Raw genomic sequence first — 26,578 nt, 5'->3', positions numbered from 1 at the left:
AACAGCTCGAGAATTTGTGCTTTCATGTGAACGTGAAATCCAATCCATTTGCTTTCATACAACCACTACTGCCATAACCTTGTTTTCAGCAATCCATAACTCCCAAATTGTTTCTGTCAAGGTCTGAAGCTCTCTCCTAAATCCATCACCTGCTGTGCCATTCACTGGAATGGACACAAAAGATGTGCCCTGATGCACATTTAATTCTCAGAAATGACAGTAAACTGTCTTTCAGTGACTAATGTCCAACGTGCAGGCCAGAATGAAGTGTCAGTACTTAGCAGCTAATATCCCAACAATAGTTACACTATTTCATTAACAATAAAAATCAATTTACTCAGTACTGTCTTCCTTCAAAGCAGGTAGCTATCTTGCACAACTGCAAAGCAAATATCATTTTGTCAAATTCAGCCCAGTTTCCACATGTACCCCAACCAAATTCGCATTGCCGTATATACAAAAAGACAAGTAGTACACAGTCATGACTTTGTACACGTTTAGAATAACACTTTTTACCCTATTAACAGGCTTTTCTTTCTGTTGGTGTATTTGCGTGCTGTCTTATCTGAAGTATATTTTGTTTTGAATTCTAGTCTTTCATTTCTTCAGTGGCCAGCCTTAAAGCAGATGTTTGCTGCCTCCAGTACACGTTCTTACTACAGGTAGGAGAACACAGAAGAATACACTAACAACCAGCAGCAAGTTAGGAGTCGGAGCATTCTGACCAGTCTCGCATCACCACAACACAAGCATTTGGTGTGGCATTGCTTATTCAGTCTTCCTGCAATATTCCTGAAGGTTCTTCATACAAAAGGTTCTTCCACTAATTCTGCTCTCCCCCTGTGCTCGTATTTACAAACTGCATCATGGTTCTGCTCCTGTCCTCTCTCTTGGCCAGAAACATGCTGGGAATGGAAATAACTACTGATCATTTTAAAATTAAAGTGTTGTCAGGGCTTGCACAGAATTTCAGCTCTAGGACAAACAGAAGATGAATGGTTCCAGGACCAGCTCCCAGATGAAAAAAACAGAAGCCAAACAAACTCTAAATAGATGTGAGACCAGTTTTGACTGCTTCATTTAAGAGCATGCACCTCAGGCTCCTATTATAATGAGATTTATAATTCACTAAGCTCTCCAGTCCGAAGTATCTAGGAGAATTCATTTTATAAATATTACAGAGCAAGCAACAGTTCTAAGTTCTGAATGTGCGCTGATTAGGAGAAAGGAAAATAGAGATACTTAAAAAAGACCTTTGGGTCACAGAATAATATTCACTCTGTACGCATCTATGTTCCCACTCAAGCAAAACAAACTGGAAATGGAAATAAGTAAACAACACGGAGAAAAATAAATTATTTACATCTAGAATGATACTGCCAAATATTAACTATAGGAACTAAATTACAAAAGGAAGTAAAAAAAAAAAATCCTGAATCAAGACTAGTTTTTGCTTGTTTCTAAATGTGAAATTTGTCACCAGGATTGAAAGAGACAGTACACATTGACAACATTTATGTAAAATCAGTATCCCAGCGAAAAATCATGTGCTACCTGATGGGCCGATTTTCTTTACTATCAAAGAGTGAGAAGATTACTTCCAGTTCCTCTCCCAGGTTGGAGCACATCAGACTCTTCATCTGAACAAAAAGGTGGTGGCTGCTAGCCGGTACTGGTGTGTCTTTTTTTCGATGACGATGCTCCATCTAAAAATAGCACAAAAAACACAGTAGTCAGTTTGAATTAATTGTAAAAATGTCAAAATAAAAAGAGGTAGAAAACATAATACTGGACTTTTTTGTTATTATTCTTTTCTTATTATTATTTTCTTATTCCCAATATTTAAACTTTTAATTCAGCATTAGTTTGCAATAGGGTTTTGTTCTTTTCTTTTTTTTTTCCCTTGTCTGAGAAGGAGAAAGGCAAGAGATTTTCCAGTGTTACACTGCATCATATCACTGGGATACAACAGTAAACTCTACAAGATTACCTTTTTTGTGCTCCGAGAATTTCAAGCCATTTTAAACCTCTGTTGTAAACCTACTGGGTTGTATTTCATAGCTAGCTTAAATAGTTAATGATCTGATATTCTAGTATTCAAATACACAAAAAATGCTTTTGCAAACGACTTAATATAAGTATTTTAAAACGGAAAAAATCACTCCATTATTTTCTAATCTTTGACAGACTTGCGTAGAGGCTACTAAGCTCTCTTGATTTGACTTTCCAGTTTGTACCTTCACCATTTTAACCATCTATTAAGGGTATACTATTTCTCTCTTACGCTGTACTAAAACCATTTTTAAAACAGCAATCTTTCTAAGTTACTTAGCCTTCAAACTGAGGTTATCCCGGGCCTTTTTCTTTTTCTTTATTTTTGAAAGCGCACTCCATGAGCTTCATCATTAATTTTCTGCGTTATTCTTCCTCTGTATGTTTTTTCTTACGTTTAATGGTTTCTCACTGTATTTCATCTAGTGCTTCAACAAGATTCTGTAAGATTACATATGACTGAACCTGCCCAAAGGTATACTGAATCTAGTGTGAATACATTACTATTAGACTTGACAGTACAAGTCATCAAAATAAGTCATTAAAAATATTAAACATATAATTTCAGCTCCACAGCAAATTTACACAATTAATTTTCTTCTTTATTCCATATTCTATATTAAATACATGGGTTACCATAAATAAAATTTAGTTTAAATAAATGGTTAGTTGTAAGCAAATAGGGCTCAGGATTCTATTACTGTAACAGCTGTAGCACTGAGCCAAAGCCCACAGAAATGAATTGGCACGTTTTCTTACACCTCACTGGAGATTAAATCAGAATAAGAAATATCAGTACAATTACAGTAAGCCAAGATGGGCTTTCATGCCCAAAGGAGAGCTTTTATATGCAGTTCAACTGCTATTCACATTAATACATTAGAAGAGATCAACAGGCCAGTAAGATTATTCATGACAATACTTGTACCACAGGTATGTTGTTATATTTCCACTAATCTTATCTAATGTGAGTCATGGGCCAGTTAAAGAGTCTCATAAGCTTTTATCAATGATTAAATTCATGTAAGAACCCATAATTTTAATGTTATATTAGAACACAAAACCTTCAACAAATAATATGTAGTATGTAGATGTGTGCACGCAAACTTGCACAAAAATTTTGATATCAAATTAAAGCATCTCATACAGAGGTACAGATTACTATTAAACAGATAACTATTAAAAAGAAATCTTCTTTCCTCACAGCAAACCCCATTGCATTATAAAATTCCACTGTATTTGAGCAAAAAAGTACTTTTGATTAAATAGAAGAAAGTTGCCATGAAAACCTCAGCATGTAATTTGACAGCTCAAGGACTACTATGTTCACGTACCAGCCTGTAGAGCTCTGTAATGCTGATCTCTTCAGGATCCACCATAGCATATTCTTTTCTCGGAACTAAGTCAAGTCCCAGTTGTCTGTATGAGGAAAAGAGAAACAATGAGATACTATTCGGCCTGCATACGAAGAGAAAATAAATCAATAAGTTTAACTCTTTTCTTCTATTTAACATAAAGATTCCATCCAGCGAAGCAGATGTTAATTGGTACTCTACAGTTGTTAGTTGTTGTTGGGAGGGGGGGGGGGTTGTTGTTTTTTGTTTTTTGTTTCTAAGTATTTCAGCTGTATCCACTGTTCATGAACGATTCCTCCCTCTTCTTCACTTTTTTTTTTTTTTTTTTACATTAGCAGAATATGTTTTTCCACAATTTTAAACACATTTTCACATCATGAACAATATACAACAGACACTGTCTTTTGTACTACTGTGGGCAGCATACAATGTGAATTGCACTAGTATTGTCATATTGAATGACAACAGTAGAAAAGAATATAAAAAGAAAATCCATAAATGTCAAAATATCAGTTTATTTTTAATTTGGACTGGAAGGCATCAAAGCTGCTTGGCAGCATACCCTGAGTGAAATAATGAAATACACTTCAGTCAACAGGAATAAAACTTATTTTCGGCACAGCAGCAATCAATAAGGATTAAGAACACATATGGGGGAGTAGGTAGTCATGATGAATTTAGAAAAACTTGAAATATTAGAAAGTTGAAAAAAATTATGTTTTTAAAGAGTGGGAACTGATGACTTCAGTATTCATCATAATTCTGAGCAGACAGTTCTTCCACTGTGTTAGGTGTTTAGGTTTTCAGATAGCAGTACTTTCAGGACCCCCTGAAATTCCATTAATTCTACTACTGAATATTTCTGCATCTAGTCAGAGTTTCACTGAAAAAAATACAAGCTAAAGAAAAGATTTTGGAAACAGCGCTCAAATGCCAAAATGTATTCTAACCTTATCAAATAGGTTACTAGTCATTATCTACTTGAAAGATTGTGATATTCACGAGTTGATACAAAATTTTCAAAAATTGTTAGAGAATGAATTTATGGTGGTGGTCTCATAAAAATGGAATAGTACAGAATGCAAACGGGGATGGATCTAACGTGATCTATCTCGTCTCCTTTGGGCTGAAAAGTTGCAAAGAAATTAGACTGAAATTAACACCTTTTAGAAAGAAGTATGACAGGAGAACCATACTTGTCTATGTAAAAAAAGCTTTAATATAGTATATATATATAGTATATATAGCACACGGTGGCTGCACTCAGATATTTTTTTTCTGGTTTTAAGACCTGTACTTCAGATGTTAAATATTTTATCACAGTGCAGAAAGCTTTCAATAAGCACTTATAAATTGTATCACTTTCACTCATGCTGACTGCAAGTAAACGCGACATCATTAGGCAAAACTATACACTTAGAACTCATTAAGTGATTTATTTATTTTTTAAGATTTACACAAGCCAAAATTGCATTTTGGACAGTCTTTTGTGGCACTCCTGCTGTGCGTTTAATAGTTTCTCTCAAGGGTTTTGAATAACAACTTTATCTGGTATTTAGAAGAAAACAATGAAGTCCTACTTAAATGCTGTGGAAACTGAATTCTTAAGTAAAGAAGATAAAAAACGTATTAAAAACTCAGAACATCCTTTATTTTATAAAGAATATCTTAAGACTGAAATAACTATAAGGGTGTTTCATGAATAGTTAAGGAAAAAAAAATATGCTACATTAGGAAGCTAAAGCACATCAAAAATGACTTAGGAGATGACCAATGAAAGGTGCTGTGCAGTAAAACCACCTGTAGCACTCTTTCTGCTGTTTACTACAATAAATACAACGAACACTCTTGATTAAAAGAAAACAACATAATGAAAGTATCCATGGCATCTTGCATAATGGATATAACTCTGACACCAACACAAATATGTGCAAAGAGTTTGCATTACCAATACACAAAATTATGGGCTCAAACACATTTGATAGGCAACACATCTGAATTCAGAGAACTTGTTCAGCAAGTATTGCACTAGTCTTCCCACTTGCAAACTTAGAAAGCTGAGCAAAGACCAAGTCTCACTATCTTGTCCCATCTGAAGTAGAGATTTTTGAAAGCAATTACAGCCATTTATGGTTTTGCCTCAAATTTGCATCTGCTTTTAACTTTCAAGCATGTTTTGAGTCTCCAACATTACAATGAATTCCTCTGCTGGAAGAAGCTTAATTTTGCTCTAAGTGGTCCCCCAAAACAATCTCGTCACTTTCAGAACAGAATAATGGTTGGTGATGACACTTTTTCCCTAAAGAGACTGAGGAGGGAAAAGAAAGCAAACAGGGATCCTTTTAAAACTCAGAGGTCCTGGCTGAGTCCACATCACAGGTTCAAATCCAGCCCAGGTTTCATAGCTGGGTTAAGATTTCAGAGGACAAATGCTCACATCATAAAATCCACCTCTGCAACCCCTTCTGTAGCCACTGCAGTAAACACTTGCAAAAATCAGAATTAAAGGCACTGGACACACCAGAGCAAATAAATTGAAGTCTAAAGCTGTGCCAATTAGCAGTTTATGATGTTTGTTGTAGCATAATTTGGAGAATGTTGTTTGGTACAAATAATGAGGAAAGGGAAAGATCAGCATTCTCGCCAAAAAAAAAAAAAAAAAAAGCCTCGTTGGTAAGTTAATGGCTCCATGGCTCCATACCTGTACAGTGGGGGAGGAAAATATTACAGATGAGATCTAAATCATAGCCATTCCTACTGAGAGCATTTATTTCTACTCTGAAAGTTAGAATGACTGAAGTGTATTCCAGTCACAAGCTTCAAAGAATATGCTTATTTTTTCAAAGGCTGATTTGGACTTCCTAAGTTCTGTATTATTGTATGTATAGTCAGACAGTTTGCAAAAAAAGTTTCCCAAAGAACAAAGTACAGAGAGAGGACTGGTCTAAGAAGAGTATCAGCCTGTATCACGTTATCAGCCTGTTCTGGTACAATAGCTACTATTTCAATAGCACAGGATTTTAATCTGTGAGATTAGTTTACCTGTATGTTTTAGTTTAACTAGTTTTCCGAAGTCAAATTTATTTTCTCAGAAGACGATGAAAGAAATCAAATGTTTTTGTTATTTTCATGTACACATAGAATGCCATTCTCACTGATGTTACTGCCTCAGGGTAGTGCAGTGTGAGGGAAAAGGGAGGCTCCTATGGCTCCTGGCCTAAGCACTGATCTTATGCTTGCCCTTCCTTTCACAGAGACCTAGCACAGTAGGTACAAATGCCTCAGAGAGGAAACAGCTGAAGTACATGTAAGCAACAGGCCTTATGGACTTCCAAAAATTCAAGCTGCACACTGTTACTAGACAGGAGGCACTACAAAACAAGTTTTATATAACAGAACCAAAATTCACTTTCTCTGTAGTCTCATCTGGTCTCAGATTTTCAAACTCAAAGCAAAATCAGTAGCAAAAGCAAGGCATGCATGCCAATGTCACCAATATAAGCACACTTCTTCTTTGCATTTTCCATACTACTCAGCTGCTAAACGGTGCCCAAGCCAGCCTAAGCTGTCACTTCTTTAAGAAAGAATCACAAGAGCCTGGTGCCTCGCTGCTGCGAGAGCAGAGGCTCAAGCTAGTTTTGACTCTCATTGCAAATGCCAATGCAGTGTTAATCTGTGCCACTGTTTTCACCAGTAATACCGGATTCAAGAGTAGCCTGTTGTGCTTATTTTCCCCATGGGTGATGTACCAGGAATAGAGATGAGCTTATTGGCCTTTCAAACTACACCAAGTAGTAGTAAGATTGGTGAAAGCTATACTCAGAAAATGATTTAGAAATCACTTTCAACATCACGCATTATGACAGCAATTCTCTATCCCTAGAACTCTTTATGCTGTTAGGCATTTAGTAATACTGAAGAGACATTATTTGAAGTAGCAGGGGTTTAAGACAAAAACATGAAAATTTCTTGCTTTGAAAAAGAAGTAAGAGAATATAACTTGAGTTAGCTCTTTTTATTAGTTATTCAGATAAAAGAAAGAAGCACAGCATAGTATCAAGAAGAATGTTAGGGATGCTTAAGTAGAAACTGAATCATATGACACAAATCAAATCAAAAAGAAAGCAGCATCAACCAATATAATTTCAGTTAACATAACAGCTATGCTAAACTGTGCCACATGAGAATCTGGTCAGGTGTGTTTTTAAAAGACTTAAAGGGAAGCTGCAGACATTTCAGTGCAATTTTCTTGCAGATAGTACCACTGCTACATAAAATAAACTGAAGCAAGTATATTCCTTTAGTGAAAGAAAAAAAGCAAAGGTGTAAGTCATTTTTCACTGTTAAAACACAGCGGACAGTAAAACAATGGAGAAAATCCGCAAAAAAAGGTGACATCTGTCAGAAATTTGTTCCTTATTTCAACATCCTATAATGAGCCTAAAACTGGTATTACGATTAGATTGCACCATTTTCTGCTGTTACTGTATTTACTCACTCATTGCCCCAGTCCAGACGAGCAGTGATGTGTCGCTTCACATCCTTCATTCGATCATGGGTGAGATGGCCAACAAGGACCTGCCTTCGGAGGTCCAGGATTTCATTCATTATATGCCACAGTCGGTGAAAGAGATCCCCCTCATTTCTCTGTGAGATAAATAAAGAATTGCATCTACATCACATGCATAAGCTTACAATCCTAACGAATCCAGTTGTGGTGTGGAACTCAAAGAAACTCCTTCCTTATTTACCTAGCTAGTCATGATCCTTCATCTCCCCATTATAGTGTGACCTCTTTACCTGCATGTATGTGTACATATGTGCAGAAAACCATCTCAGAGCTTACCACAGACTGTATCTTTGCACCAAACTCACTCCAAAATTTCACTCCAACTTCTTATGCCTAATATGTTACACAGCCTAATTTATGTGATAGTTTTTACAAAGATTCAACAAAAAATTGCTGCATGTTACAGCACTGTTTTATTCCAAGAGCACGTTCATTCTGTTGTTGTCTCATCAAAACTGAACATGTAATCTGTGACTATTTGAGCTCACACACATATGGGGATCAAAGATCCTAGCATTCAAACTCTGAACTACACAGCATTAATGTTCTTTTAACTTTTTCTTGCAGGGACATACAGGCACATGCCATGGTCTTTATGTAAATAAATAGTATCCTGTAGACAGAAATCTCTTCCAGACAGTTCTGCTTCATCTAACTGTGAAATAGAGAAAATTATGTGAATATGAATAAACCACATCCTCCTACTCTAATTATATTCCAGTTAAGGACATAAGACATTTCCCATAATGGTTTCCTTCCAAACAGCAGAAGTTCTTTTAACTCTTCCTTCACTGACCGTAGGTAGTTTTAATTAATATAATTTTCTAAGAAACTTCAGCTTGAGGAAACTATTGCAACCTCTGTTAAATGGCACATCACACAGACTGAAAAAAAAACAGACTTGTTATGCTTACTCGTGCAAAAAAGAAAACAAAAACCAACCAAACAAAAACCTTCATTTCCCTTTTACTTCTTCCTAAGGAAAAAAAAAAAAAATCATAAAAATGAAGTTCAACTTATTTTGCTGCATAATTGACATGAAAAGCTAAAATTCACTTAGAAGCAGCATTATTCTCTGTCAGTAAATGTTTTATTCCAAGGGCTCTGACAAACTCTGCTGTTTGACAAATTTGCTCTTTTTATTTCATATTCATTCACTTCATAAGCTCACTAAAATGGGCATTGATTTATTATTTACTTTGGCTGTCTGGAAAAAAACAAAATCAGTATATTTTGAATACACAATAATAACACCAGTGAAGAAAAAAGGAATTGGCTTCAGTAAGAAAAATAGGGATATCTGACCTTTATAAGTAAAACAAAACCAAAAAAAAAAAAAGACAAGACTTTATGGGAATGTTACAGAGAACTAGGCTGACAGCATGTGCTCATGGTTTTCCATCAGATAAAGATTTCATTTTTCAGTTAAAAAATGAATCCAATAAACGCTAATTCAGGTGCACCTTTGTTTTCAGTATCTGATGACAAGCTCTGCTGAAGTAAATTATTCAGCTGAATACGAAAGACGTTAGTATTTAACAACACCATTAAGCTCAAAATAACATTTTCAAGACAGCATCCTGTTTTCCAAAGATTTAGAATTTGTCTAAGTTGTTTGCATCTCAAAGTGCTGAGTGGCTCTGCAAGCAAATGCACATGCTTTACTGATACAGTTACCTACAGAAGCAGATCCTGGATTTGCTCCTTTTGCACTAATATACTTGCTAATATATAAGTACATAAAGCTATCACACTTGGATGTGCTTCAGACATTCGGGTAAACTACTTCCCATTGCAATCTAGAGAACTTTCAACCATGCTCTGAAGCTCATCTCAAGGAACAGTTCACACTGCTTAATTGCAATTTCACTGACAAGTCTAAATTGACACTGTGTAACTTAAAATCCAACAGAAACAAATATAGGATTTTGTAGATTCTTGTTCAAAAACTTTGACTAAACACATTAGCAACTGTACCAATTGCAGGTTTCAGAAAGGTCACCTGGTTCTGAATAGCCTCTCTGAATACATTCCCTACAATCATCTCTAAAAAAGGAGCAAACTGGTTACTTCTGGACCATCCTGATTTATATGAGCCTCACTTTTTGCTTTTTTTTTTGCGTAGCAGAAGCAGCCCCTTTATCAGCAGAAATGCAGATAACAGGTAAGCTTCTCACAATTTAAGTCGTATTTATCAACTAAGCAGTGAGTTAAGACCAGGAGTTGGAGGTTTTAACTATGGGGAAATGCAAGGAGACCATGGGAATGCAAGGACACACGTTTTGATTACATTTGATGTGTGCACATCGTGTCAAGTCCAAACCATGGTTTGGTTTTAATGTAGCAGATTAGAAGGTCAAATGTTAAGAACCGAAGACAATCACAATGCAAATCACAGTGTAAAACAAGTTTTAATGGGGGCAACATTTTGAATATTTTAGTTAAACCTTTAAAGATAATTCCAGTGTCAAGGGAAAGTTTAAAAAAAAAAAAACTGTGAACAGATGAAATAGAAGTAGGTATGGAAAAACGAAACTGATACCAACTATTATGAGTTAGATTATATGTATTAAAAAAAAAAAAAAGAGAGAAGATGCAGAATGGTCAGAGAACGCAAATTTCAGTCAGAATAGAGAGATTAAGTGGATTTCTTTCTGTGTGTATACCCATAATTTCTACCCATGGTAGCAGACAATGAAGAGATGCAAATGGTAGAATTTTTCACAATGAAAAATTCCCTTTATAGAGGGACATTCTGTAGGGAGCTGTATTGGAAGTACACAGTATGAATCAAATACAAAAATGTATACATAACAAGAAATGAAAAAACAAGGGAAAGTATACATTAATTGCCACAAAGCACCTTAAGTGCGATTTAACTCGAGCAAGGAGAAGAAACAAACTGGTCTGAAGAAGTCAGGAAGAGAGAGAAAGGACCAGAGCCACAAAACACCCATTCAAGGAAAACAAGAGTACTGTGAAAAGTGGGACTTTTGCTTAAGGTTTATGAAGTGTGAGACAAAGTCATAAGACAGAATCCATTTCTAAAGTGTGTAGCAGGTAAGTCCAAAATCTGTTTATCACTGTTAATCAAGAATAGCTCCCTGCCTCCCTCATCAGTGAGGACTCAACAACTGGAATCCTTTGATCTCTGTGTCATATACAAGACGTGTCATATACATGGGCACGTCTTGGTGCCTGTGAGTGTGTGGATGTAAGAGAGGTCTTAAATACAAGAGAGAAATCTATGAGAAAGTGAATGTGAATCACAAATCAACTAGCTTAGAGATTTTCTGTAACTCACAATTTAATGTCACTTGAACAACAGCTTGTTCAAAAATGCATTTTTTTAAAAATACACTGTTTCTTAATAAAGTTTTCTAAATCTTTTCTTCTTTTCCTTCTGTATGCGTATATATATTCTAATCACTCGCCTGTGAAAAACATCCATCTACCTTCTATCAGTACATTGGATCTGATAGTATAATCTATATATACAACATATATTGTACATTTACAATTGTATATACACAATGTCAAGAATTCTTCCATCTCATTTCTGAATTTTATCATTTTTGACGTTATATTAAAACAAGAGGGAAAGCCTTTTTGACTTATTTACTAACTGGGACTGGGTGAGCAGAAAACCATTAATGCCAAGTTTAAAAAAATCATTGAAAAAATGGACAATTAAATAAATCCAAAGGGAAAAGAAAATCCCAAATTGTCCGCTACCTTTAAACCTATTTTCTCCCTTTCTTCCTCCAGCAAAAATATTTATATTTTATCAATGTGTCTGGTCTTTTGAGTTAGTATTCAATCAAAGCAACATTATTCAGGGTACTTGCCACATAGAGTTGTTTCCACATCGTTCCCCAGTCTCTTAAAGTTGATGTCATTTCTGTAATAACCGAATCTTCTGTTGGAATAACCATTTCAAATTGTCTGTAATATGCAGAAGAACACATGATATTACAAAAGCATTACAAATCACATTACAATTACTAACATAAAGACTACCTCCTGCCAACAGTAATGTCTGTTAAACTAAATGGGAGTTCCTTCAACCCTCAAGACTTTTTACTTATACATTTTGTTTAATCCCCACAGAAAGTCTTGGTTCTGAAGAAGTCAAGGAAAGCATTTTACTACGAGATAAGCACATCAAACAGTACTTTTATGTCAAAGTAATTCCCATTGTTTTCAAAGGGATCTTGCTTAGACTGCAAACCAGTGACTGTTGCCACTCTTTTCTAATACATATGTTTATAGAAATAAGAAAAAAAATGTCACTCCTTCAGCTGAAAGAGGATATAAAAATCAAAATAAAATTTAGTACAGTGTGAGTGAGTTCTTGACTATTTTGATGCTGGTCAAGAAAAACCCAGGTTGGCTTGGTCAAGACCAAAGTCTTAAGTACACCATCACTTTACACACCACTTTGTTCTCACACACAGTACATTTCAAAGGTCTGCGCTCATGCCTGGAGTACCTTTCTCATGATATAATTTCTCTTCTATGGAGTTAACATAATAACATGAGAGCCCCTAGCCCTGATACACTGTAGAGTACAGAGCCTGAATGGGAAACACAGATTACAGAAGAAAATAGAAGCAACAAAGACTGAACTCCCTGAAAGCATTGTCACGGTGTCTGTTAACAAAAATTAATCCATCTTTAAGCTTTGTCATATTGTGACAGTTTACAACAACTTTATTTCACTGAACCTTCGGTTTTATCTACAATTGCTTTCAAAGCAAATATGATCCTAGTGCACAACAAACTATGGGTGGATTGAACTCCATAGCAAACAACATGGAGATCTCCAGAATATGACTCCTATTTACACCTATGTGAATGAGACTTTTTTATATTTATTTAAATATATATAACAGTCTTCCTGATTAATTTTTGCCAGTCATGAAACCTGTATCATCTACACACTCGCTCATTCAAGCCCCCAAATTCAGGTCACCTACACCTGATGGTTCATTCTCCATCTAATTTGATAAGAAATGTCTTCATTTAAAGAAGTTTCAAATTGTCATGTATCAATTCCCTATTAATACATCTAAATAAATGACACAATGTGAATATTTTCCAGGTATGTAAACCTGGAAAAAGTTGTACTGAATTAGCGTCACTGACAAATATTAAAGTGATACTTTCAAGGTAAATATTACATCACAAAAAAAAAAATCACTGTTTCTTTTACTCAGAAAATTTGGGTTTCAAAAAATAAAATAAAACTAATTTTAACAAATTGTTCCAATTTTATTAGCTCTTCTAAAAATGAAGTGAGATCAGTCATTGTCAAGAATAAATATTGGCTTTTCATCATCTGAAGGAAAGCATTAAGGGAAAGAACATCTCTTTTTTTTTTCAATGTTAATGAAATCTTTTGCTTTTGTATCGATACATTATTTAACAGTTTTTTATAAAATGCCAGCTGTCTGCCACGGTACAGCTGATGTCCTTGAAGAAAACAACTACTAATCTTAAACAGCAGGTTAATAGCAAGCTTCTGTATAGAATAACTTATTCTAGTTAAGGCAATAACTTTTTTTCAAGTCAAATTCAATGATGAGAAGCAAAAACGTGATCATTTTCTCTTTATTCTGATTTCCCAGTTGCACGCCATGTCTTCAGAGAATATACCACTCCAATTTTATGACCGTGCAGGAGTATCAGGTTAGCTAAAGACAACCTTTTCAAATCCTGTGGCAGTAAGCTTGACTTGAGATATTATAACATAATCAAATGCTATCTTCTTTATCATATATGCAAAAGATCTTTGGTATAAGTAACTGACCATGTTTAAATATTTGAATCCAGAACATTTCACCTACCCTTTGTTCTTAACACATGCATTTTTCAAGTGAATGTAGTTGGATGGAAATATACCCTGAAAAACAAAATAGGTTAGTTAAAAACAACAAAAAAAATCCCCCTAAATGAGTTTGGAGAGTAATCTTAAAGTACCATTTAATATGCAAACACATGCTGAATTAAAAGTCCTCTAAATAATTACCAACAAGCATACGCAGAAAAAGAATGCAATCTATACCCAGTACAGATCTAATGGAAATGAAAATGCCTTCAGCAGAGTTTTAATCCTTCAATAGTTACAAAAATTAGAAGATAAAGTTGTAGAACATGTAGAAGATTGCTTGACAGCTCACTTATCCTAGATGATTTATTAATCATTCCCCACATATACGAGAAACTGACCAATTTTGTGAGGTAACTTCTTATCAACAGGATCTCAAAAACAGTATCTTTAATACTGATTTGCAAAATAAATAAAGATAATGAAGCTCACTAAAAATAAATACACTTAAGTTCTTAAATGAAGTTAACAAAGTCAAAATAAAGTTTTATTTGAGAGCTATTGTGCCATGCAGTGCACCCGAAAGGTGTGGTAGATGCCTACCAAAGAGCCTCAGTGTCGAGACAAGAGTGGTCCTTTTTAGTTATTTAAGGGCTCTTGTGCATGAAAAGCATTGCCACAACACTTGTAGTGCTCTTATATCGCACTAACCTTCATAAATCATAGCGGTAAGCAAAACGAAGCGATTAACCTTCCAACTTCTCACTCAGAAAATAATACACTACAGCTAGCTACACAATGCAGTGAAAAAAAATACATATATGTGCTCCTTCATAATAAGCATAGCTACATACAGCTTTCCTTTGTGGTGGTGCCCTGTTTTCTTACCACAGAAACCAACTCTGGACCTTTGACAAAAAGGTTATCTGCTATGTTTGTCAAGTGCCCTTGTGAATGCTCCTTCTCAGCAATGCTCCAGAGAGATCTCCCAAGGACAGCAAGATGTGCAGCCCTGGTATTTGTAACGATGTGCCAGAAAACAGGATATGCACCTGCAGTTACGGTAGACCAGCTGCCACAAATAATTTCTCTGAGTGTCCAAGCTGGCAGAATAACAAGGGAGGAATCTTGACGGTGCGATACCAACAATAAGCTGACTTACAGGGTGCTCTTACTTTACTTTTGGAGAGACTCCCTTCAAAAATCCAATTCGGAAAACTGCATTCATTTCCACTATGAAAGTAGAAAATACATTTCTCGGTTCTTCACACATCAAGTCATGTTTAGAAAACCTATTCATAACTTCTATCAACACATTTGACAGACCACAAAGCAACAGTGACAGCAAGCATGTGGTGAGAATTGCAACAAAAGACACAGAAGATGCGATAACAAATCTCAACTGTTCATGTCTTATAAATCAAATTGTAATATATATCAATGAGATCAAAGTAGTAAACATCGGATTAGACACTGTGGCTAAATCTATTGCTCACATTGACCTTTCACATAAAGCAAAGCAAATTTATGTGAACACAGACAGCAGGCCTAGGGACAAAAGGCCTTGTATGATAGGCGCCCCTAGAAACTTTTGAGATTAATACATTATATGCCCTACTTTACAGCTGAAGGGGCTCGGAAATGAAGAGGGGAGAAAAAAAAAAAGAAAGCTTACGATGTGAGTTAAAGGAACAACAGCTTGATTTTTCTTCAATGACATTAATACAACTAAAAATTCTAGTACTGTGTGGATGGGAAAAAAAAAAAAGAAATAGTTTCCCATATGAAAAGCAAAGTCTTTACAGTGATAGAGGCAGGTCGACAGGGGAGATTAAGAAAATAGAAAGACAGTTAAGATAGGAAAAGCTTAAACACAATCAAGATGAACAAATGCTGAAGAAAATAAACGTATGAATTTAATAATATTTCATGTCTGAATGCAACAAAAAACAGTGGAATCTGGTTTAGAGTACTACCAACTATAATCCTATGGAAATTGAAGACTACACACCAAAGAAAAATAAAATGAATCACATATTTTAGATGGAAATAGATATATTTTATTCAATTGATATGCTGCATATGGCTCCTATATACTATTTGTCTCCATTGGATGTTCTAAATTAATGCATAACATCAAGAAAATAGGCACAGTGTAATTAACTTTTCTAACATTATTTATAATTAATATCCTCAATAGTCATTTCCCATTAACTTAGCGTCTAAAAATCAGATATAAAAGAAAATTTGCCAGAACCTCAGGTTTGTAAAGTGTATCATCCGAATACACAGGAGCACTTCAGAAGTGTAATCCATGTCCAAATCTAATCCATGCAATATCAATAAAATACTTAACTGTAAGCTCCAGTTTTCTTTTAAAAGTAAATAACGTATACTTACATGGAGACTATAAACTTTTATAAAGTAAATACACATTTTTGCCAAAGAACGCAAAACTGAAATTGATCTTTACCTTAACATTGGGGTTTTTTAAGGCAAATCCTCTGTACCATCCTGCGGAGAAAGAACATTTTGTTTTTTAAAGTATGCAAATCATTTCCATATGTAAAACAGATTTAATTTTTCCCTTTTGGACAGATATGACTATTACATAGTGCTGGCAGACTGAACTCATTTAGAGGACTTTCTACACAATAAAAGGTATTTTGTTTAAACCAGCTCATATTCAGGTGACTTAATTCACGTGTATTTTCAGGAATGACTCTCTAAACCTGTATCAACAAAAGCTCTAGTGCAAAAGGGGTAATGGTTTCATATTCATTGTAAACATTTACAGATAATTTTTGGACTTCACAATCCAAATTTATCAACCACATTACTATATAAGATTTATAATATACCCAATTCAAAATGACGAATCTTATGCCTTTTATAAGAAAATTTCTTACAGCAAGATTAATAGCATATAATCCCAACATGAAACCACAAAAATACCTACATAATCTTAAATGAACAAAAAAATCATATTAACAGATAAAATTCAGGTGATGAATTAAGGGAACAGATTATGAAAAAATTGCAGCTTTATTTCTTTTATACTAGTAATGGTCATTTTCTAAAAACATATTAGTCTTCTCTAACTCAGAACAGAGGCAGAGGAGAATTTTTACATTGCTGCTTTTAAACTTCTGACTTCAAATGAATATGAAAGGGTCCTGATGGCAGTCAGACTTCCCCAGGAAATACCCAGAAAGCAGAAGAATCATAATGACAACTCCTTGCTCTTTTAACTGTTATCTTCTGTGAAGTTTTATTAAACAAGGAGATTAAATAAAAAAGATGAATTACAAATAAATTATGATAGGAATTAGAGCTCATTAGAACTGTGGAGACTGGAATTTGTTGTATTGTTGACTTTAAAAAAATGTGTTCATTTAAGAAAATAAATGAATAGTAATTGGGTTCAAATCAACAGTATAGGAGCCTTCATTACCACTGGAAGTCCAGCCTGTGAACTCACCGTCACATTTCTCTAGTATCTGAACGGTGTCTCCAATCTCCAGTGATAGGCCATGGGGGACTGTCCCTCGAAAACCAGCTATTACTGAAAGAGACAGGAAGTTTAAATTACTAAGATATAAGTCAGGATTGTTCTTTCATAAAAACAGTATACTAACAGGGGTAGTTAAGTGTTAATACTGAAACCATGAGCTGTACAAAGAACCAGAGGTTAAGCCACTGTTATGAGCAGAATATTTAAAACATAGAATTTGGAAAAAAAAAAAAAAACGAAACACAGACCTACTACGCATGAATGGAAAGCTTGTACTGGAGAAGGCTGCCAGCTAGTCTACTACCCATAACTACCCTCAAGGACAGAAACTGTTTTATTCCAAATGTTCCCACTAACACATAGCTGACCTCAGACGTCTGCAAGCAGAAAGTGCCAATATTTTTGTTGCCATCTGTACCACCGACTTGTCACAAAAGGAAAGACTTATTTCTCAGAAGTTTAATGGATGCCGTAGACCCAACACTCCATATAATCCCAGCTGAGGAAACGGTTAGGGGGTGGGGAATGGTAGGCACGCTACAAAGCAGGCTGTTTGCTGAAATCATGCATCGCTCCCCCCCAGCCTTGCTGGCCAGGGAAGTTGGGGCAGGAGCTGCACACGTGGACCTCCCGCGCTGGACACGCCACGGGCCGTCGAAACAAAGCACCCACCAGGTCACACAGCGACTCCTCCTCATACTTAAATTAGTCACGAGTTAAGTCGTATATTGTTAGTGCTAAAAAAAATAGCCAGCTGATTTTTTTGTTGTTGTTGTTCAGAACCAACGCGTAATACTCAAAAGCCGCTCAAAAAGCTCACTCCTACATATGCTAAAAATCCATCAACGTGCTAGATAACAATTTGGCTACTCAACCCTCTGCTTGTTGTACCTGAAATTCTGAATTAAACTGCTGCCTGATTCAGGCCATGACACCAAGCAATAGTGATTTTGATTCCCTGCACCGCAACATTATTCTGAAACTTATTTTTGAAGTTGAAGAGGAAAATGGCTTTCTACCAATATCAGCGGGACGTGATGCAGAAAATCACTCAATGACCAAACAGACGTCTTGCTGCTATCAAACACCTGTCAGTCCAGGTAGGAAAACACAAATCTCACAGCAAAGTAAAAAAAACAACCAACCAACAAAAAAACAAAAACAACTCAGGGGCATGCGAATAAATCTTTATATGTAAAAGCAAAAAGGAACCCCTCTGGGTACAGCTGTGCATATCAAGTACCTACTCTGCCACCAAGGGAAATGCAACATCTGGAGTGACAAAAATCCATTTTAGCAGCCCATTGACTGTCTGGAGTCTCCCCCGCCACGAGCAGTGACTGCGCTCGATCACAACGTAATGTCAGCCACCCTCCTGCTCTTGCCACGATGCTCCTCAGAGGCAGCAGCAGCGATCAGCTGTCAGCAGCCACGAAAATTTAAAATTCCTTTGTGAATCTTTGCCAGAAAATTCCAGATTTTAAGAGTCAAACAACAGGATATGTTTTGTACTGTAGGACGATGCACCCCACGACGTGCAGCAGCTCAGGGAAAACGCTCGATTTTGATGTTACGCCGATTTGGAAATGCAGAGCGAAATTTGTTTCATCAATAAGTGTAAATAATGACAACTGTGCAAATCTCCCATTGTGAATGTACGTAGCTTAGGCGTTTGTGGAAACAAAAGCTACTAAAAATAACATTATCTCCCTTCAACCTGTTTGAGGCACTATTTTTTTTTAAATACCATCACAGAAATAAATTACTTCAGCTGTAAAATCAGCAGCAATTTCTAAGGAATTCTTCTTCACATGCTGAGATATAAGTATTTAAAAGCACAAACCAAATCTTGTCCTCGGATGTACACACAACTTCTATCTGTCTTTGCTGAAACTGGATACCTGTGTGTCTTCTGCGCTTCTGCTGTTTGGCAAGTTGTAAGGCTAAACTTTATGCTCCTTGGAAATCCTCTAGACAAAACGTTACCTCCTTTTCTAAGAAGCACATCTTTGCCAAATCTTTCTTCAGAATTTGTCAGTCATTGCTGAGTCACCACTGTTTGTAACCCACAGTCCTTATTTAACCCTTTGAAAAAAGCCTGCCAGACTATGTGTCTGAGTCAACCCAAAGAGTTTGATGTGACCACAACTTGCAGCACTAATTTTTTTTTGGTTCTTCCAAGGCATGTGTATTGAATAATCTACATTCAGTTTAGTGCTACTCCTACTCTCCAGGTATTTATATGGAAACAAAATCCCCTAAGATAAGCATACTGAAATAAAAAGAGCTGCTACAGTTCTCCCACCGTGATCAAGTACACCATTTTTAGAGGGTTAGTTGCTAGAAAGCATTTTTAGATTGAAAAAGTTTGTCTAAGAACTGAATAATAAGAATTTTTTGGTTAATTCTTACACAAATATCTAAAAGTGAAAACAGCTTACTATGAGCAGATAAATAAAAAAAGTCAATAAAATGTGTATCTGAATTCCTCTATGGCACAGGAATGACAAGTGTCATCTGGTCAGCTTTCCAGTCTGCTAGAGGTAAATGTGAATTATGAAGTCTGCCAAAATAGCTCCGACAGAAGTAGAGCAATTGAAATAAAATTAAAGAATTTGCAGAACTAGCATGCAAACAAAATCCTTGTGTCTTATTATACTTGTGAGATGTCTTATTTTTAAATTTCACGCCGTAAAAAGGAGTATTTTTTTCCTTAAGAGCCAGCATATCCTGTCACATTGTTATGATCCAACTTTGCTGTGACATTCAGGTTCTATTACTTAGTTACTAGATCTGTTAAAGATATTTTTTTTCCTTTTTTCTCTTTTTTTTTTTTTGAAGACAAATTTAAAAAAAAAAAAACACTTTTAGGACAGAAAAAGATTGAAATCTGACACAGTAAAAAATAGCCAGAATTCATTTTAGAGCTTGTATGGAAGACAAAATTGTATCTTGAAATATCCTCTAGAAAGATAACCTGCAGAGTATCAGAAGAAAAAAAAAAAAAAAGAAAGAAAAAAATGAGGGCATCACCTGCACCACTAAGCCAGCGCAGTCACCCCATCCACTTGCAAATATTTCTGGCAGGGGTCTAACAGAGGTCTCACAGCCAGGTCAGGCTCAAAACAGGCAGACTGGCGTCTTTAGCAGTGCCACTCAAAACAAATGAAAAGCGCACTGCAGAGCAGCAGAGAATGTAAGGCAAGGCACAGGAATCCACAGATGAATCGCTCTGTGTAGAGCAAGCACCTTATCACAGAAATGGTTCCTTGGCTAACTTTCTACTAATCATGTTCAGACCTGGGACCAAGACAGGAGGCAGCTATTTGTGTCTTTTGAGTTTATCTGAGATGTATGTATATATGCAGAACAGAGGGAGGATGGATAACAATGAAGTCGTGGGAGGAGGTAGCCTCAGTTCTACTAGAGGAGATCCTGGGGTTCAGCAACTCCCCTAGGGCACAGCCCAGCTGTGATACAAGTTTGATGGACCAAGCTTCTTGCCCTTTCCTCCAATGGCCACATTGTTCTGCAACACTTTGCAAATGCTCGTTACTTTGTTCTTGCAGTAGTTTGTATACAATTAACCAGGGTGCAGTGATGTGGCTGAAGGTGTTCCCAGCCTAGCTCCAGAGAGCGGTGTGTGTTCACCATACTCACAGAACTGGACTTTTTATATATACAGCATTCACTGAAGCACGAGCACCAAATCCACACCATTTCCATTGTCACGACGACAGCAGCTGCTGTGGTTATCACCTCCTCTCGCTTCCCTTGCAACTGGAGAGCGGCGACCTTACAGAAGGAGGGTGGGCAGGAGATAGATAGGAAATCCCCTCTGCATACAGCTCCCCTCCCAGTACCTGCAGTCCCTGCAGATGTGCTGTCCGCACGCACAGGCACAGGAAGCTGTGTATCACAAGCACTTACACCTACATACATTTTGTCATTGTAGTACCTGAAGGTCCTTCACATTTCCTGTTTGTGTTTCAGGCACAGGCGCGCTGATTGATGCCGTCTTCGATCACCCCTCAGCCACAGGAGAAAGAGGAAATATGAAACTCCAGAATAAAGGTTTGCAGGAGGATATATTCCCAGAAGGAGGTTTGAAACTGAGTTCAAATACAACAGCTAACTTGGAACTATTAAGTATTTTCTTGCTGCCAAAGGGTACTCAGAGGGTAAGTCAGTAAAACAACATAGGACACAAAATCCCAGTCCATACAGAAGGTGAAATCGTACAGTGAGATCTACAGTGATATGAAACATTAAAGAAGTTCTTGGGTTAAGGCGAAGATCAGAATGTCTTTGGTATTACAGGTGCAATGAATCCTGTTTTGAAACAACTCATTTGCTTGAGAGCTGTGGAGAGAGAACAGGCCATCTCGCACAGGTTCTTTTCTTTTGGATTAAGTTACTTATCTGTGATAAACTGCTAAAAATCATCCAAAATGTCATCCATAATATTTTTCTTCTGCAAAGGTCAATAAAACAGAGAGTCAGTTCAATCAGGAATGTGATAAATATTACAGGACATCTTCTTGATGAGTTTCTCACAACTTTTTCACTGTGAACTATTGGAATGAGGTTTCCAGTCTTACCTTCACATCAGACCACTGTCCCAATTAGGAGAAAGAGCAGACAGAACGAGTAATCTGATGGAGCTTATGTTTAGCTTCTCAAAAGAAACTTTCCCTTTCATCTCTTTCATTATCTAAGTCACTGCCTGTCTGTGCTCCCTGTTGGACAGCTGTGAGATACAGGTCCCTGGCCTATAAACAGATCAATCCAAGCCCAAGGTCTTAATTAAAGCCTAAATGAAGTTCTTTCGTGCAAGACCCTTCTGCTCTTCTACAGCACAAACAGAATTGCTGTTCTGAAAAATACAACAAGATTTTTTCTTCCAGTGACAATTACTGCACTGAACTCCTTCAGCTGAGTTAGCATTATAAAAAAACACTTGAGACTCACCGAGACCACGTTGTGCTTCATGACTGGCTCAGGTTTTTGTTTATAAAATGGAAATGTTCCCCCACAAAGGGTGCAACGCAACGTGGTGCTCAGGATGCCCCCTGTCCCAAGCTAAAATTAAGCTCAGTGCTAAGAAGGAAGACAGGCAGCACTCCACAGCTCTGGCTGAGCAGCAGGGCTCACGGGCTTACATCCCCACCTGCAAAGGCATCGGGAGCAGGGGAGGCGACATCTGCAGCAGCGACCGATACCTCAAAGCTGGGCATCTGTGCCACGACAGGAGGCTCAGGTTTCAGATAATAAAAGACAGTCCTTCATCTGAAGAAAGAGGGGAGGGGGGTAGAAAAATGTAAATTGCTTTAATCATCACTTTAAAATTACTTGGCCATATCGTGCACGCTCAGTGGTGGAATAAAAAGCAGACTCCAGTTCAACGCCCCGAGCCATGATGTCCCAACTACCGGAGACAGCACAGGAACCACACAGAAATATAAAGACACAGGAAAATAACTGATTTGGAGGGTGGGAACACTGTGTCATGGGGGCTGGTGTTGACAGGGAACAAGATGCTGTGATAGAAAAGGAATTGATCCGCTGGTAGCAGGGGTGGGTGGCCCATTTCCAAGTTTTGCTCGGGGTTACATTCTTAAAATTTTTATGCCTGAAATAACTGGAGACCTGCACATAAGAACTAATGAGGCACACACTGTTGTTCCTTTCCTCCTAACAGATGACCAGAAGCTATTATTGATTTCAGATATTATCTGCTATAATTGAAATCAGGCCCTCTCTGTGGCAAAAGCCATTTTTCGAGTTTGTGTTCTGGACTTGAAATGCTGTTCTTTAGACAGATTGAGAGTTTCAGGTACAACCATTTCAAGAGGTTTATTTTCAATTCAACACTTGAAAACTTATCAGAAAAGCTGTAATAAATAAAACTAGGGAGCTTGTAATATTAAAAAGACAGCATAGAGTTCAGTTGACAATTCCTTTACTGTTCAGTATTCCATTTATGACAAAAAATTGAGCTTGTTTTTATGCAGCCCTTTAACTGATGAGTAATGACAGATATGTACATACGGAGAGCAAACACAATACAAATCTGTCAATGTAAGCAGCTGCAGAAAACACAACATTAGAGAGAGCACATCATCAAAGCAGACATTAAATAAAATCAAGCAGTCAGACCAACACCTCTGCTCAGGATTCTGCCTGCAAAGTCATCCTGATGCTACCGACCACTGGCAAGCAATGCAAGCATCCAGCGGTACAGCTCTCAGCATCTCGTGTCTCCTGAGCCAGATGTGATCATTCTGTGTTCGACAGCTACTAATGAATTTGTGTACACATTTAATGTATTATGAATGCATTGTTATGTTGGTGCTGACAAACTCCCCTGGAAGCGAACTTACCAGTTTAAATAAGGTTCAGGAAAAAAAGAAATCTTCCTTTTATTTTACACCTGCCACTTACAATTTCCTTTCACATCCCTTTGTTCTTGTGGGAAAGTTTAAGCAAGCCTTCTCTTGTCACCTTCTCTGCTCTTTTCTCCAAACGATTCCTTAGCTCTATCTTTTCCAGGATGAGTTTTTTCTCCCCAAAAGAAGCCGGGGTACCTTTTTAGATTTCTAAATAGGCAGAATTTTTGCAAGCATAAACACACTCGGGCGTACAACGTTGTTAATGCTGAATGGCCAAAGCTTACCGTCCCAGGCCACCGCACGCACTCAGCTTTGCCTGCATGTGAATTGATCTGGATGGAGTGCCACGACAGCACAGCTACATGCTCACACTTCTATTACACGGGTTAATTCAGGCATCTGTTCAGTAATGCACTGTGCTGCCTCCAGATACCCTAGGAGGCTTGCTGGTAACCAAAAACAAGCTAATGAAGGCAATGGCAGAAAAGCAGAGAGGGGAAAAAAAGAAATCAATCTAACCTCTCCTCGACAGAGACAATACCCGTGTTAGTCTCAATAACAGAAGTGATCCTTAAATCTCCTGCAGGTCACTGAGGACAAGAACCCTTAAATTTATATTGACATGAAAGAGTGTGAGCTCTCCCTCCTGTATGCCCACCACAATTAAAAGGATCACACAGCTCAGATGCTGACAGCCCAGGGCTCCTGAGCCACGCGGGGCTCCTGAATATCTCAAGTGCTGCTCGAGTGCAGTGTTCGCCTGTTCTTCAGAGACGAGTGCTTGTGTGGCATATTCCTAGTAGGAATATTTATCGAACAACTATTTATGAAAATACTTTGTGGCACTTCAAAAAGCATTAAAAAGTTTCTAGCAACGTCCAAGCTATGAAAATACTATGTAAGTAGAACCATGAACCTTTCCATATGACTGTTCTTCACTTGTCTGAAAAACAAAGCCAACATCCAAAATTCCTGCTGCTACTAGCACTAGCTGTTTGCACAGCCAAGGCAAATACCAAGGCTGAAATACACAAAGAACACGGAGCTGCAGCAGAGCACACTCCCCCTGTTCTGGTCTCAACATTTGAATTCAGCAAGGTAATCGCTTTCAAATCCCTGATTACAATGCTGCCAAAACCCACAGGACTATTCTAATACAGATAATCAGTTTAGTGCGCCTGTCTGAGCATTTGTCAAGCTCTGCTCATCCTGCATCTCAGCTTCAGGGAGGAACTTTATCACCTGGTTTGATAACAGTTCCCCCAACATCTGCAGAAACTTTTGCTAACTCTTTCCTTTAGGTACGTTAGATATTAAGCACTGTATCTTAGGAAAGAGCACTAAAAGTAACAAGTGATGGCTTCCTGGGGCACCTACCTGCTGTTGAGAATGGCTGCCCGTCTAGAATACCAGGAGTAATTCAGTATACACCACCAGAGTGCCTATCCGTGCAGGTATGAGATTTCACTAATTATTTTTCTTCTTCAATCAAATATGAGTTAAGCATTTCTTGAGCTCCTACTACCTCTTACTATGTCTACATTTTGACTCAGCTAAGAGCAATTTCTTGGTTTGCATTAGTTCTGGAAATGGAAATTTAAAAGTAAAAAGAAAATAAAACTAGCAGGTCTGTACACATCTAGAAAACCTAGTGCACCTTGGAGTCTACGAGTAGATGATCCAGCTCCTCGCTATCAGATTTCCTTTAAGACATTCCTTCTTTGAAGAGAAGGAATGTGCATGTAAAACATGTCTCACGTATCGCAGTAGAAAGCGAGGTAAACGCAGTACCATAAGGTATAGATGTCATGCATTGAATCATATCACAGGATTGAACACAATGCAGGAGCTATGCTACGTGCAGTTAGACCATCTGGTCTCACAGCTCTCTAATACTCTCTCTAGAGCCACGGATGCAGTATCGGTGCTCTTAGACTGAGATCATGAGCAGTAAGTATGGACGAAGTATCAGCAACAACTTCAAAAATCCAGCTGGTACAAAGCAGAACATGGAAAAAAGTAGATTATATTAAAGATGACATTATCTACGAGGACAACCTTCTTCAGATAAAAATAACTGTTACTATGACTTTCATTATGACTAAGTATTTCCAAACAACTAAGTCTTTCCAAGTAACTATTTTTTTAAGTTTGTTAAGTAATTGCCTTAATTTTTAATATCATCGGCAAAGAAAAGAGTTATTGTTATGTAACTTTAACTTGAAAAAGTCTTCAGGTTTTGTTCATAGCTTTTGGGGAACCAAAATTTTCAATTAAAATCAAATATATTCCACCTGTTTCTTCTTCTATCTTTTTTTTTCTTTTTTCTTTTTTCTTTTTTTTTTCTTTTTCTTTTGGCAACTTCCTGTAGGTGTCAGATACAGAAAAAAATGTTAATGCATGGACAGGAGAAGCACAAGTGCATCTGAGGTCCAACAAAGTCAACAAAGCCTGGTAAGCACAGAAACCAGGTCTCATCACGACTCTTCAGTGTATTTGGGGCCTCATTAAAGCATGATGTGGTGCTCACTAAAACCTCCAGAAAGTTAAATTTAAAAGACTCAAAGTTGCACATGATTTCAAATCCAGATCCATGGTGATATTCTTGCATATGCCAGAAGGTTTGCTGGCTACCTCTCACATCCCCACACAGACAGCACAAAATGAAGGGTGTTTCACGTAATTATAGACCCAGGAGACACTTCCAAGAAAGCATGTAACTTTTTTCAGAATAACACTAAGGTGTTTATTTTAAAGCAGGCCTTGAATAGCTGACTGCATCCTTACAATTTTGTGCTGATTTAATCCAAGTGTACTGGGTCTGGTCCAAAGCCTAATGACCAACATTTCCCTATTCTCCTCTTC

At 37.1% G+C, this 26,578-nt stretch overlaps 1 protein-coding gene across 7 annotated transcripts in view; it reads right to left on the bottom strand.

Annotated features, from left to right (window-relative positions):
• The window catches only part of DOCK4 (dedicator of cytokinesis 4), a 252,082-nt gene that overhangs the window by 148,507 nt on the left and 76,997 nt on the right, over window positions 1-26,578 (bottom strand). For all 7 annotated transcript variants that reach the window (XR_010829121.1, XM_066991664.1, XM_066991646.1 and 4 more), the window contains 7 exons: window positions 17,289-17,372; window positions 16,281-16,321; window positions 13,827-13,882; window positions 11,826-11,922; window positions 7,906-8,054; window positions 3,387-3,471; window positions 1,555-1,706 (listed from right to left, as the gene is read on the bottom strand). Coding sequence is in view for 6 of the 7 variants with exons in the window: in XM_066991646.1 (XP_066847747.1) it covers window positions 1,555-1,706; window positions 3,387-3,471; window positions 7,906-8,054; window positions 11,826-11,922; window positions 13,827-13,882; window positions 16,281-16,321; window positions 17,289-17,372 (664 nt within the window). In the remaining variant the exon portion in view is untranslated. The remainder of the gene's footprint in view (window positions 1-1,554; window positions 1,707-3,386; window positions 3,472-7,905; window positions 8,055-11,825; window positions 11,923-13,826; window positions 13,883-16,280; window positions 16,322-17,288; window positions 17,373-26,578) is intronic.

Source organism: Anser cygnoides, chromosome 1 (genome assembly GCF_040182565.1).
Source record: "Anser cygnoides isolate HZ-2024a breed goose chromosome 1, Taihu_goose_T2T_genome, whole genome shotgun sequence".
Lineage (NCBI taxonomy): Eukaryota > Metazoa > Chordata > Aves > Anseriformes > Anatidae > Anser > Anser cygnoides.
This window is presented reverse-complemented; position numbering and strand designations above follow the sequence as displayed.